Here is a 15,031-nt window from a genome sequence, read left to right as displayed (position 1 = left end):
AAGAAGGACATCTTGTCTGAAATATGAATAAGAAGCGGTGTGTTTTGAACAGACTGTTGTGTATCGATAGATTTTGACTATAAGCAGTTCAGACAGATTCATCCCGCATAGATGTTTCTTCGGACACTCTGCTGATGCTAATCTCTGCCGAGATGCTTTATGTAAACAGTGTAAATCTTAACTGCTCAACTATGAAAAAAGAGAAACATTCATTGCATATACATGCCCTCAATAATCCGATCATAATCTGATTTCTGCAGTTATCAGATTATTCAAATGGTCATGTAAACATCATCCTCCGATCTAGTAATCTGATAAAGAGAGTAATCAGATTTCGCGGCGCATGTGAACTCTTACTTTGATTTCTCTCAGAATTCTCAGTCTGTGCATACACGATAACAGACGGTGGATGTCGTGAGATGGCAGCAGAACACTTTTGGAGTGATGTTGAAACCAAATGAAATAAAGGATTTAAATATTCTAGATCTTGTAGATGATGTATGTTCATATTTTCAGTTAAGTGGCACATTGTTTTAAAAAAATGCAGCATGATGTTTTACGTTACTATTACGTCACGTCTTCTTCTGGGAGTTTACTGGCTGGTTGCAAAGTAGAAATCCGATTACTGCCATTCCCATTATTTGATTGCTCAAGTGCATGTAAACTTGATCAGATTTCTGACAAAATCTAATTTTCTGCATTTATTGGATTATTAAGTTCATGTAAACACACTCAGTAATAACTGGCGCTGCTACATTTGACCATAATTTGACCTTTAATCTCTGGGACTGCTTTAATTTGATATCAAACATATGTTGCATCCTGCCAACCTGGTTTTCTTCTGCTCAGGAAGTTAGCATGGCTGTTTCATTATCTGCAAAAGATGCAGAGCAGTTGACTCTGATGATTTTGCTGCTTCCTGGTTTAGATTAGTGTAATGCGTTTCTGTGCTGGATTACCTGAACCGTTTATTAATAGACTGCAGCCTGTTCAGAACACAGGCAGCCTGACTGTAGTTTGATCCCATTTACACACCATGTTCATATCAGTTGCACTATGTAATCTATGCAGGGGTAAAACAGTACTCAGATTTCCTGATGCAATATATATTGCAGGTTCTGTGCACTGATATTAAACTTTTGTATTTTTTTTGGAATTGACTTTTTACAGGGTTGCTCTTTATATTGTGTGTACATTTCATGATGTACGGACCAATAGACACTGTTGAAAAATTACTTGGGGGGGTGGGGTTTACATTACATTAAATTACAAGTATGCCTTTGCCTTCTTCTGCAAATTTATCTAGATGTTTTGTTCAGACAGGACCTTTCATCATAAAATACTGACAATATAAAATACGTTTCAAATGATGTAAAAAAAAGAAATGCACTTATAAGGTTCTTATAACATCAACATTATATTAATAAGAATCGTTAAAAGCTAACTTTATTGAAAAGGTAATTACCAGTCAGTGAAAACCCTTTTCAGAGGCAGTTGGAAAGGAAAAGCAGACTTCTCATTTTGTTTAAAAAACACAGCTCAGTATTTCATTTCGCGTTGCATTAGATTTTGCTGTTATTTTTAGAGTCATAATAAAGTTTATCCCACTTTTTTCATTTGTTTCTCTCTCTTATTTTCTTTTTTTCCCCCAGGTTATTTATGGTTTCATTTTATAGTCTGTTTTGAAATGTATCTTACCTTCTTGCACCACTAACAGTCTCCCTCTCTCTGTCTTTGTCAGTGCGAGGATGTCGCCCAGGGAAAATTGTGCAGATGACGGAGGCGGAGGTCCGGGGACTCTGCATTAAGTCCAGAGAGATTTTCCTGAGCCAGCCCATTCTTCTGGAGCTGGAGGCCCCACTTAAAATCTGCGGTCAGTTTCACACTCAGCCTCCCTCAGCCGCTCACATGTCACCCCACAGCCACTAGCATGGTTCACTCAGCAGGTCATTTTTGTCGAGCCCAGGGGAGCTGCTTTAACATGCCTGATTCAGCACAGCTAATTATGCTTTCTGTAAGTTAAATCAACCTGTCAGGCCCAGGACACACCAAGCTGACCTTTAAAAACTAGTGCCAACTATGTTTGACTGGTGATCGCTTTCTGTCGGCTCACCGTCGCCTCTCATCTCCTGTGCAAATTTATACTTCACCATACTACAAAGACTACAGCTGACGGTCGACAAGCATGTACTTAATGCGCCTATAGTAGCTGGCAGGAGTCATGTAAAATGTAAAGTAAAACTGGAATGTACAAAGTAAAGATAGTTTTTAAATGTATTAGAGGCTTTAAAACCTAAACCTACTGTATAAAAGTAAAGGTAAATCAGTTAGCAGTGCTGAGCGGGGAGTAACTGGTTGTACGTTAAGAGCTGAATTAAAATTATATCTTCAAAAAAAAATTATATGTTAAACTAGTGATGCCTGAAATGAAACAAAACAATTCTACCAAAACCCTAAAATTAAAAAATTAAACAAAAAGGTTTTTTTCTTAATATAATGTGCCATTTTATTTATGGTTGATTAAACATAATAATGCCTTATGTTGTCTTAATGTTGGGAGAGAGAACTGAGAGAACTACATGACTAATTTAATTTTAAACAGCTTGGTAAACAATATTAAATATTAAAATTTTTAAAATTTCCCAGTGGCGTCTAATGCTGAATTTCAGACTGCTTCTGATATAAACAATGGAAAACTTTATGTAAAGCAGGTGGACATGTCTCGCAATTCCTGTCTCGCAGTCTGAATTTTCTGTTAGTGCTGTTAGCACATAGATCGCCTTAGTGATCATCATTTAGAGAAGAAACAGGGAGAAACCTCCACAGGATCTAACAAATGCATATTTGTATTAACAATAGTAGTGTTGGTCCCTTTGTATGGTGGCATATTGTGGCATTTCCCATGTGAGTGCATTATTTAAGACATGATTCAAATTCAAGTGCCAGATGTGTATTTATGTTTGCATTTGTATGTATTATCTGGTTGGAAAAACGTAATACAGAACAGCAAAGTCCTTTTGACGTGCCATTTTCATTGTCTTAATTAATGGTCTGACTCTGACGTATTTGAAACAGAATATATTTTGCAGTTGCATTTCCTCATCATCTTGCTCCAGCTTTGCCAGGGCTACTCAAGCACTAACATTAGTGACATTGTGTTTTTAAATTTGTGTCAGGTGAGTGGCCCACTTCAGGCAGGGGCTCATGGAGCTCGCAGGGTTCTGCAGGATGCATCTGAACTATTGCCTCACAGGACAGTTGTGCCTGGATAGTCCTATTAAGGAGATGTAGGACACATGCACATGCAGAGCCGCTGTGAGTTTGCAGTGTTTCTCACTCTGTTCCTTGAGGAACACTGCCCTGCACATTGTAGCTAATGTTTTCACAGCTCCCAACAACACCTGATTCAGCTAACTAGAACTGGGTTTCCTGAGAGCTTCTTAGCACAAAGATTATTCTTAAATGGTATCTGAGTGAACACTAGTGTTGTTAAGATGAGCTTGATAATAAGTTGATTTTGGGGAACTGGACGAATTAAGTGCGGAATAGTCATAACAGGTATGTTAAAGCAGGGAGAGCATTAAAATGTGCAGGGCAGTGTTTCTCCAGGATCAGTGTAACCTCCAATTGCTCTTGTGAGCTTCTGCCTGAAGCATCCCAAGTCGGTCAAAAATCACTTCTACAGTAAACAACAGGAAATCACTTTGGACAGAATTGTCCTTGGCCTGGTTGGTGAGGATTAAAGGTCTCTAGTAGCTGTTACCAATCGGTCAAAAACATGCCCCACATTAAAAAGTCCCTCATATACTTATTTGATTAACAGCAGTGCCTTGTTGGCACTGAAAACATAATTGCAAACAGGACTGCAAATACGTTTTAATTTTGACAAAGCTGAGGAAACATGATGTGGAAATGTAATTTCAAATGTGTGATTTTTCCATTTTACTTTTATTTCATGATATGATATGAGTCAGACCATTAAGAAAATGGACGTGAAAACTTTGCTTTTACGTATTAAATTTTTCAAGCAGTTATACACATGTATACATGTGGTTTTACATTTGGATTAGAATTATGTTTTAAATAATGCACACAAGCATTTGTAATCACACAGTTGAATTAGCATTTTCAAATTTGCATTTGGATTTGAAAAAAGTCCAGAATATGTCATATTTCAGTGTAAATTTAAAAAATATGACCCAAAATGCCAGACAAAAATGAAGATACAGTGTTTTGTACATACAATGATGATATATTAGTTTAGATAGCTTGTGTTTAAAGCTGGCTTTGATTGCATTACATGGTAGAATGTGCCATATCAATTAAGGGTACGATATAATGACATTTGTTCCCCAACATATTTAAGGGATATCCAGTCGAGACAGACTCTGTGTCTAGGACATGCACTCAGTGTAGACAGCTCATTATGTATTGAGCACGGCCACTGTGTTCTCTTAACTCTAGCATTCATTGCGTACATAGTTATCAAGCTACTTTAAAAATGGCAAACAAACAGACACGTTGAAGGCACACCTGTTATTAGCTGTACTGTAATAGATTGCTGTGTCTGTGGAGGCAGTTATTTGTCAGGTCTGCCCTCACAGACTAAACACAAGCTAAAAGAAAACAGCATCAGTAAAGAAACACTGACACTGGTGTTACTGAAACCACGCAGAATGTGTTTAGGAGTGAAATAAGAGTATCTCCTCCGTTCAGTTGTTTTGTTCGTTGTAGCTAATGGGAGGCTGAAGTGGGATGTGTGTGTGTGTTATGTAGGTCAGTGGTGCAGCGAGGCATTCGAGTACACAGACTCTATTGACTTTGAGTGGCCGACACCTTTATTCACATTCAGCTCACTTCATTAGAGCAGCTTACAGCTGACTGTTCCATCCTCTAACTCTCTAACTCTCACTCACTCATTTTCTCGCATTTTCTTTTTCTCATTCTCTTCCTTTATTGCTTTCTCTTTCTCTCTCATCTGTATCTTTTTTCATCTTTCTTTCTCTATTTTTCTCTATCTTACTCTTTCTCTCTCTCTATCTCACTCTGATTGTTTTTTTCTTAAATTGAAATTCAAAGCTTTATTGTTATGACCAAATTGTTATGCTGCTTCCAAAAACATACATACATACATGTACATATAAATGTAAATTGTATATATATCTATCTATCTGTCTGTCTGTCTCTTCTTTCTCTACTCTCTTGCACTGTCAAATTTTGTCATACTTTCTGTTTCTGTCTCTTTTTATCTGTTTTTCTTTTTCTCCCTTCTGTCTCTGCCCCTCTATCTCACTTTACCCCTTTTATCTCTGTCTCTCTGCTCTCTCTCCTTTTCTCAGTTTCATTTTTCTCTCTATTTCCTTTTTTTCTTGTCTCTCTATCTCTCTGCTGTCACTGACTCTCACTCACTTACCCTCTGCTCTCTCGCTCTTCTCTCTCTCTTTGTCTGTTCCCTTTTATCTGTTCTCCATTTCCCATCTCTCTGGGTTTATCCCCTCTCTGTTTCTCACTTTGTCCTAACTTTTTGCTCCCTCTTGTTATAATATGTTGAGTCTCTGTCCATCTGTTTGTTGGCCCACTCATCCCTGCTTTTTCTCTCTGTCTCTTCTTCCACTGTAGGTGATATCCATGGTCAGTACACTGATCTGTTGAGGCTGTTTGAGTATGGGGGTTTTCCTCCGGAGGCGAATTACCTCTTCCTGGGTGATTACGTGGATCGAGGGAAGCAGTCTCTGGAGACTATCTGCCTGCTTCTAGCCTACAAGATCAAATACCCTGAAAACTTCTTCCTGCTGCGTGGCAACCATGAGTGCGCCTCTATCAACCGCATCTACGGCTTCTATGATGAGTGTAGGTATCACTTTAACACACATACCCGTTCGTTAGCATTGATAAAACCTTTCATAGCCAGCCAATCTAATGTTTCCACTTCTATTAAAGTGATAGCTTGGCCATGAATAAAATTAGTAACATAACGTAGTTAAAGAGTAACCAAAATAATGGAAGCTTACATTGCACCAATTAACATCAAGCAGACTGCATGCTTAAATCATCAGTTGACTCTGTATGATAAACTGTTGTCTATGAAAACAGAAAAAAAAGTACATATACAGGGTCAAGCTAAAAGTCAGCCTGAGCTGCTGGAAGTGTCAGCATTGGATGCAGCAGTTCTGGAGCTGCCCAATAGTGGTATATGGTTCATGATTGTATTGGAGGATCATAGATCATCAGTTTCTTTTTACCCCACAATTAGACATTTTAAGTGACTCATCATCAACCAAGATGCTGCCAAAGTGCGTTCATACAGCTTTGATTGTAGGACGGAGGCTTCTGGCAAGACATGCAGTCAGCCTGTGCTCCCTCTCTGGAAGAGTGGCACCTCTTATTAGTCAGAGTGGCATCCTATAAGAGAATCAGCAGCCTTACAAATAAATTAATTAGAAAAACGGAACAAATACATGATCTATATTTAGATTCAGCCGAAGCTGCTTGGACAATAATCAAGCAAACACAGTAACTGCAGAGTAGAGTAATTCTGTGGCCTGTATTTGTGAGGAGCTAGTTTTCTCCCTTTGTTCATTTACTTATTATCTCTCTACCCCTCTGGTTCAGGATAAAGTTTCTCATCATTAAAGTAGTAATCATGAAAGATTGACGGAAGAAGAGGCAAAATTTAGGCTTCAAGCTGACAGCTACCATTTTTTAAAGCACAAAACTGTTTTTAGCTTTGCAGTGTACTATTGACCACATTGTATAGTTAACAGTATCAGTACGTGAAGACTTGCAACTTCGCTTTGCTGCATCAAATTCTTTTCAGGGGAGAACTCTGCAACTAAAAATATTAGCAGTCTTCATGCAAATGAATGCAGCCTCCGCATGGTGTTTAGACAATCAGTCAGCACAGGCAGCAGCAGACTGATATTCATCATGAACAGCAAACAACTTTCTCTGAGAGTAGGAAGAGGACTCAGCGACTCTCTTTCTCTTTGATTGCAAGACAGTTTCACATAACAGTGAAAAAATCTGGTTTTATACAGAACTGTTGACAGTGAGGATTTGGAGGGAAGAAGTTTGATTGCGTAATGTTTACAAGGTTTGAATGGGAATGCAAAATCCCGTATATAATGATTTATACTTGAATGAAAATGATAAAAGCATAAAAAGCATATAAAGTCTATATTTTATTCTTATTGTGAACTAATGTGGAACAGCAAACAGTGAACCAGATGGTTTCTCCTCTTTGAATGTATGACCATGTTTGCACAAAGCTAATTGGTGGGGTAAAGGATTCCTTTATTGCTAGTTGCATTAGCCTCAGAGCTCAAGAAGAAAACCACAGACACCAAAAATGTCTTGGCTGACCGATTGCATTTTTAAAATTGATTTTTGGCCAGATTATTGTTTTAAACGCTCACTGCCAATATTGGAGATTCTGCTGGGAAGTGCAGCCAGGCTGTGATTTCAGGCTGCATGAAGCACACTGGCGCTACCTGGTGGATACAGCACAGAACTGTAAATGCTCAAAAAACACTTGTGCTTCTAATTTTTTGGATGCCACTATTTTTAGGATTAAATACATTTTCTTTCAGAGAACTGATGATGTATATGTGTTTTTCAGGCAAGCGCAGGTTCAATATCAAACTGTGGAAGACGTTCACTGACTGTTTCAACTGTCTCCCCATCGCAGCCATTGTTGATGAGAAAATATTCTGCTGCCATGGAGGTGAGTCCCCATGCAAACCTCCGATTGGCTTTTCAACAATTAATTGCGTAAGTCGGGCAGACAACAAACTTGAGCTGAATGCTCAAACCAGCCCTGAAAGCTGTTACTGACTAACACTTCAAGTCAAAGTTAGCATTGTTAGTTCATGTCTCTGGTAATTGTAAACAATATTTATCCTACCAGAATATTCAAAAGACAAATGTTTTCCCATAAACTTCCATTAAAATGAACATCAACTTTTGTCCTGGTTCTATAACATCTTCAGATTTCTGATGCGTAACTGTTTACCAGCGGGCTAGGAAGAGTAACATTAACCAATAATATCATGTTTCACCTTTCCGTCCCACCCCTACCTGACAGAAAACACTCTAGCTCAGAGACCCCCACGATACCAAGTTTCACTCACAAACAAACTTAAATATGGCATTTTGGGCTGTTTTTACAACACGATTAATATTTATTGGCTGAGTGTCACATGTTTTTGCCAAATTTTATGTTTTATTTTTTCCCCCAATATGTTAAATTCAGAAAATAAACACTAATTCTGCATTAAACTATACAGACGTCTTCTCACTGTAGAGGATGTTTTCACTTATTTCCACTTAGAAAATCAACAAAACATCATTAAACCAGGAGCACCCAAACTTTTGCACATGACTTAAGAAAAGGACAGTGAGTTCTCTGATTCATGTTGACTTGATGCACCTTTTAAAATCACTTTGCATAATTTAAGCTACTGTTTTAAATGATTGAATTGCTATAATTTGTTGATTTACATAACTGGTATATGTGACTAAACGGTGAAAGAGGTATAATTGATGTATCGATACAATTAGCATAATAGGTTAATTGAAGGAAGTAGCATTAGTTCATAACAGTAATTGCCATAATTAAATTATGCAGCTGGCGTAATTGGATAATTGTTGTAGCTGTTTTAATCTATTTATTTAACTGGCATACTTAATTAAATGATGAAATGCTTCAATTGGCATAATTAACCTGACTGTCATATAATTGGCTAATGAGTACAATTATGTTCATCAGGCCTTTCTCCAGACTTGCAGTCTATGGAGCAGATCAGACGGATTATGAGACCCACAGATGTACCTGACACAGGTGAGCACTCAGCAGGCCAGCACTTCACTCACACATTGTGACGAGACCTACAACAAAAAGTGGAACTTCTTTAGAACACCTGCAGGTCCTAATTAAAGAGGAAAGCTCTCCCTTAAATTTGTATATCTATATATATATATATATATATTTGTGCATCTATATATTTTGCTGTAATCTGAATGCTGTTTTATGTGTGTGTGGTTCTCAGGGCTGCTGTGTGACCTGCTGTGGTCAGACCCAGATAAAGACGTCCAGGGCTGGGGTGAGAATGACCGTGGTGTGTCCTTCACATTCGGAGCCGATGTGGTCAGCAAGTTCCTCAACCGCCACGATCTGGACCTCATCTGCAGAGCGCACCAGGTGACAAACATCTGACGACTAACGCCCCCTCCCACTCACCCTCCGCAAATCTGCTCTGAAAGCAAATGAAGTCAGTCACAGAAGAAATGAGTCAGAGTAGATGCTGTTCTCTTGACACCTACTTGCTGTTTAAACGCTACTTGCTGTTTAAACACTAAACCGCTTATCCTCCTGGGTCTAGCAGTCATTTGGCGGAAGGCAGGAAACACCCTGGAAAGGCTCCCGGTCCATTACAGGGCAGATGATGAGACATACACATTCACACATATAGCCTCACGACTAGGGGCAGTTTAGCATCTTTTGGCACCATGCAGAAACTGGGAGAACATGCAATCTACACACAAGAAGAAACCCAGTCGTTCTTCTTGCTGTGAGGCAACAGCGCTACTCGCTGCACCACCATGCTGTTTTTAAACAACACAAATTAAAAAGTAAAATAATACAAGTTTGAGTTTATTATATAAACATGAAGGTTTCAAAACATATTTTTTCGCTCTCTGTTGTATATATTTAAATGTCCATTTAAATGTCATGTTTGTGATGTCACAACTATGAACACATTTACATGACCCACCCAATCAGTTCAATTCAACTTAATCAATTTTAACATTTCCTAAAAAGAGTGCTAATAAGAATCTGAACCCATTACTGGATTTAGTACAGCAATTTAACCTTCCAATTCATCCCACAACACGTTGAGCACCATTGAAAAGATCAGTGCTTGCCGTTTCTGACATTTAGGCCCGTATAGTTGATTTCAGTGTGCAAAACAGTGTTCGAATAAACGCATATGACTTCAGAATTTCATTATGTTTATACTGTATCTGTGTGTTATTGCAGGTGGTGGAGGATGGTTATGAGTTCTTTGCTAAGAGGCAGTTGGTCACTCTGTTCTCTGCTCCAAACTACTGCGGAGAATTTGATAATGCCGGGGGCATGATGAGCGTGGACGAAACCCTCATGTGCTCTTTCCAGGTAACACACAATAAAATAGATGGAATTCCCCTTTCAGTAGTCTTTCATATGTGTCTGTGTGGTCCATTTAATATACATGTATAATACACATATATGTTACATGTTTACCAAGACAAACTCTTCATGTGTCTGATTGTCTTGTTAGATTCTGAAGCCTTCGGAGAAGAAGGCCAAGTACCAGTACGGGGGGATGAATTCGGGACGTCCTGTTACACCCCCCCGCACAGCCACCCCTCCCAAAAAACGGTGAACATCCGAAAGAGCAATGAGTGAAGAGTAGAGAGAGAACGAATCGGGGATGAAGTACAAGAAGTAAATGAGTGTGAAGCTCCCTCCGCAGTTTCTACAACGACGGAAAAACAATGTAGTTAAAATGACGCAAGAAGCAACCTTTCTGATTTTAAAACACTTAAAACCCCCCATACCCCTCCATCTCCCACACTCTTCTGTATTCCTGTATTGTTTTTTTCTCCATCTTTCAGTCCCATTTTTTGTGTAACCACGTTTTTCAATGAAGTGTTTTGGGGACAAAAAAGAAAAAAAAAAGTATAGACACTGACAAACACATACACACACACACACACACACACACACACACACACACACACACACGCATAACATACCCACCAGTGTATCTGTCTGCATATCAGAGTGCTCCGTTTTCTTCTTTTTCTTTTTGGTTTTGCTTTTGCCTGTGACAGAATGTTGTACATTGACTAGCTCTTCTTTTTTCTAGTTTACTCTTTCATTCTTCCAAACCTGTTTGAGAAAAGCAGGAATACATAAATAAACCAATAACTTCATCTGGGTTTTCAGTAAATAAACCAGAATAAATGAAAACAACTGTGTCTGGTCAGTAATTTGTCACTGTCCGTTGAATAGGTCTCTCTCTCTCTCTCTCTCTCTCTCTCTCTCTCTCTCTCTCTCTCTCTCTCTCTATATATATATATATATATATATATATATATATATATATATATATATATATATATATATATATATATATATATATACGTATAATCAGATTTAGCCTGTTTGATTTCGATCACCAGAAACTTACACTCCACACAATCACCGACAGAGAACACGTTTTTATACTTATTTATAACTTCTTAAACGGCCCATATCCCACATTTTCCTTGTACTTTTTTTCTCCACTTACATTTTCATGGGGTTAGTTGTAATTTATTTTTACATGACTGTTTCCCAACTTTTCTTTATGCCGTATAATTAAACAGGCTGGTGTTGTTACTGTATCTTTAAGACTAATGTACGTAAACAGGCTCTGTTCTGATTGGCTGCAGTGCACTGTGTGATTGAAAAAGCAGTCTGGGCTGAAACACTTCAGTGTGAACAGGCAGAGCTAAACTGCTGCAGATTAAATAGGTGGATGATATATGTTTGTTTTTGTAATCTCACTAAAACAATGAATTCAAAATGGGATGTTTTTGCAATTTAGTTTTCATATATGGACATTATGGGCCTTTTTTAATTTTAATTTTACTTTTAAAAAACATTTTGATGATTTTTTAAGACCTTTTTAGTTTGTATATTGTTTTACCTTAGTGTCCTTCAGAAGACCAGAAACATCTTACTTCCGTCTGCCAAGACAAAAACTGGGCACTCTAATATACAGTACATTACCTTCCTGAAGGCCATTTTAATTGAAAGGTTGTAGTTACACAGTGTATCCAGCAGATGGTGGTGAATTCAACATAATGAACCACAGAGTTTCTTACTGCCTCTTTCCAAGCAACTGAATACCAGCAATGATAATGCTTTACTGGTGGAGCTCATAGCAAATAAAGATGCCCTTTTACAGTTTACTGTAACTTTTTCACCGCTTAGAGTTAAAACTGACTACATGTAAATGAGCTCTCTTCTGATTGGCTGCCCTGATCCTGGTGTTCATTCAGTCCCTCGGCCCTCCACAGGTTCCTCTAATAAACTTCACTTGAGCTAATAAAGTGACAGTATGGCACTTCGTATGATTACTGTGATATTACTTAGCAAAGAAACAAAATATAAAGACTTTTAGACTTTTAAATGGACTTTAATCTAAGAGTATCAGTATAAAATTAATCTCAGAAGATCAATAATAAATGAGCTTTCTGTGCATGCACTGCTGCTGAAGTCAACACTGTGTTTGGCCCCTTGACCGTCCAAAGGCTTATACAATAAACTGCACTTGAGCTAAAATAAGATGGAACTGAGGGTTCCCCCGAAGGCAGCCGAGGGTGTAAATGAACATTGAAATGGGTTTTAAACTGCCAGTTTAGTATGTTGACCTTGTACTTTCACTGGCCATTTTAATAGAAACACTTACCTTAGAGGTCTTTATAGGCTGTAGCCCATAAACACAGTTTATTAGCCCCCTCTACCTCATTAATGAAAGGAAAAAGACCACCACAGGACCACCACTGAGCAGATATTGATATGGTGGTATGTGGTTCTCGTACCATGGTGTTGCTGGGGTTTCCATATACTGTTCAGTAAATAAACAACAAAACCAGTTTACCTGAACATGAAGCCGCTTCCCAGCTTCTAGTGTCCATGCTCACGGGAAAACAGCCATTCACAGAAAAAATATGTTGAGATTAAGATATAAATGCTTTTATTAAAAAAATCAAATAAATACAAACTTCACAACTTATCCGTGCGTCATTTCAGTAAAAGCAGCTGCCCTTTCCATTGTGTGAAAGCTGAATGACAAATGGACCAATCAAAATGCTTCAAAATGACTTGAATCTAATAATCTGATTACATTAACTTACATTTAAAGTACAGAACATGTCTGATTTCTTCTGTAAGGTTGCTCTTTTTGAGATGCATGTCTACACAGTGATGAGTGGTGAAAATAGCATTACACACACAATAAGCATCATAGATTCTGTTCCCATTCACAGTAATAAGACTCGGGGACTGTGTAGACGTCTATTTCTTATTCTTGGCAGGATGATATTGCAAGCAATCTGAGACTCAAAATGTTGCATTTTATACTTGATTAAAAAATCAGTAGTTTGCTTTTATTAATCTTTTCATATCTATGTACACAATGAGTGTGATAACAAGGCAGCTTCCGTACATACTGCCGAAGATATAACAACTTAACACCCAAAGGCTTTGAAATGACCTCAGACCCCATCTCAAAATCCTTGAAGTAAGACAATGTAAGTTGACTCACACTGTAAGCTGCCTGATTTAGTATCATAACTATTGTGATAACATAAGGAGTGACTCTTTTGCCTTAAAGTGAGACAGATAAACGTAATAGTTCGTAAAATAAACAAATAAAACAATCTTACACTCACAGTGCTTTGAAAGACAAGTAATCTTACCAGAGAGGAAAACCAGACTTATTGGATATCCACACAATAATATTTCATTTTTTGCCATGCTTACACATTCAGAATGCAGCTGCTGGCTGGCAGCGCCAGCTGCTCTCAGAATGTGCTGGAGTAGAGGATGAAGGGCAGCTCATCTGTGGTTCAGGCCTAAGCTCCCTGCAAAGGCACTTTTAATCTTCACATGAATCATGAAATTACAAATCATGTAGTGGACCATATGATTTGTGAGTGGGCCCTAAATGGAAGGACTTTTATACGTCTGTTGTGGTGACGTTATGGTCCAGTGGTGGTGATTAGAGAGCAGGACTGGGGCAGAGACATAAACATTCATAATCACATGACCTCGGTCTTCAGCTCCGAGAGAAGACAGAGAGCCATGTTTAGTCCAACATCAAATGCCTATACACTCATATTTGCAGGAAAACACAATGTTTTCCTGAATTAAAGTCAGTGTGGGGCTTTTCAGGCAAACTAGCCACTGTACAGTTTAATTACACCATACTGTATATTTCAGTGTCATGTGAAAGCATTTGGATTAAAGGTATATTGATACATTTACAACATAAACATATACAGTCAGTGGCCACTTTATTAGAAACACCTACAATGAACTTTCATTTGCTGGCCACTTTATTTGAAACACCTGCCCTGTACGTCCAATTACTGGCTACTTTATTGGAAACTCTTGTACATTCTCAGCTGACAGTGTGTGTATACAGCCAGGAGCAGCTTTGTGGTCAAAAACTGACTAGTGATGAAGGACTAGAGGATGACTGACACTAGTAGTGCATCAGTAGGTTGAGCTACAGTCTCTAACTGCACGCTTATACAGAATACCTCTAAGGTAGGTGTTTCACTGGCTGTTCCTCCACATCTCTGAAAATATGGGATGGAATGTCCAGTGTTCACACAGATTTTGATCAAATTTAGTACAGCATCCATGTCATGCCGTACTATGAATTTGGAAATGCCAGTCTTTCTTTAGTAGTAGAGTGCAGTAGAAGTTCTGTTGACTAAGAAGAGCAGCTGTTGTCCTGCAGACTATCACAGCTGCTTAACAGATGCACAATTGGTCAGTGAACATATATCCTTTTGAGTGTTTTTCAAATGCTGCAAACAATTAGTTCAGCAATGAATCTAAGACTTTATTGTGGTGACTGTGGTTTCTGACATGATCTAGCAAGAAGGCAAGAGAAAACACTGTACTGAAAAGTGATGCATGAAGACTTACAAACTTTCAAATGTTAGTAAATCAATATAAAATGTACTTTTGCGTCAGAAAATCAATGTAGGGTGAATATTATTTCAGCAAATCAATATAAAATTTACTTTTATCTATGAAAATTAATACAAAACTGACTTAAAATGTGTCTCAGTAAATAAAAATAAAATGTACTTTTCAGAAAAGTGATGAAAACTCACATGAAATGAACTTTTAACTCAGAATAATTAATATAAAATAGACGTTTATCTCAAAAAATTAATACAAATGGACTTTTATCTTAGAAAA

At 38.0% G+C, this 15,031-nt stretch overlaps 1 protein-coding gene across 1 annotated transcript in view; it reads left to right on the top strand.

Moving 5' to 3' along the window:
* LOC108427454 (serine/threonine-protein phosphatase PP1-beta catalytic subunit) overlaps positions 1–11,008 on the top strand; it is a 42,782-nt gene extending 31,774 nt beyond the window's left edge. Inside the window, exons 2-8 of the mRNA XM_017697616.2 lie at positions 1,742–1,873; positions 5,620–5,850; positions 7,619–7,723; positions 8,768–8,839; positions 9,048–9,199; positions 10,040–10,174; positions 10,320–11,008. Of these exons, the coding sequence (XP_017553105.1) occupies positions 1,742–1,873; positions 5,620–5,850; positions 7,619–7,723; positions 8,768–8,839; positions 9,048–9,199; positions 10,040–10,174; positions 10,320–10,424 (932 nt within the window). The 3' untranslated portion in view covers positions 10,425–11,008. The remainder of the gene's footprint in view (positions 1–1,741; positions 1,874–5,619; positions 5,851–7,618; positions 7,724–8,767; positions 8,840–9,047; positions 9,200–10,039; positions 10,175–10,319) is intronic.
* Positions 11,009–15,031: the final 4,023 nt, after the last annotated feature.

Source organism: Pygocentrus nattereri, chromosome 22 (genome assembly GCF_015220715.1).
Source record: "Pygocentrus nattereri isolate fPygNat1 chromosome 22, fPygNat1.pri, whole genome shotgun sequence".
NCBI lineage: Eukaryota > Metazoa > Chordata > Actinopteri > Characiformes > Serrasalmidae > Pygocentrus > Pygocentrus nattereri.
This window is presented reverse-complemented; position numbering and strand designations above follow the sequence as displayed.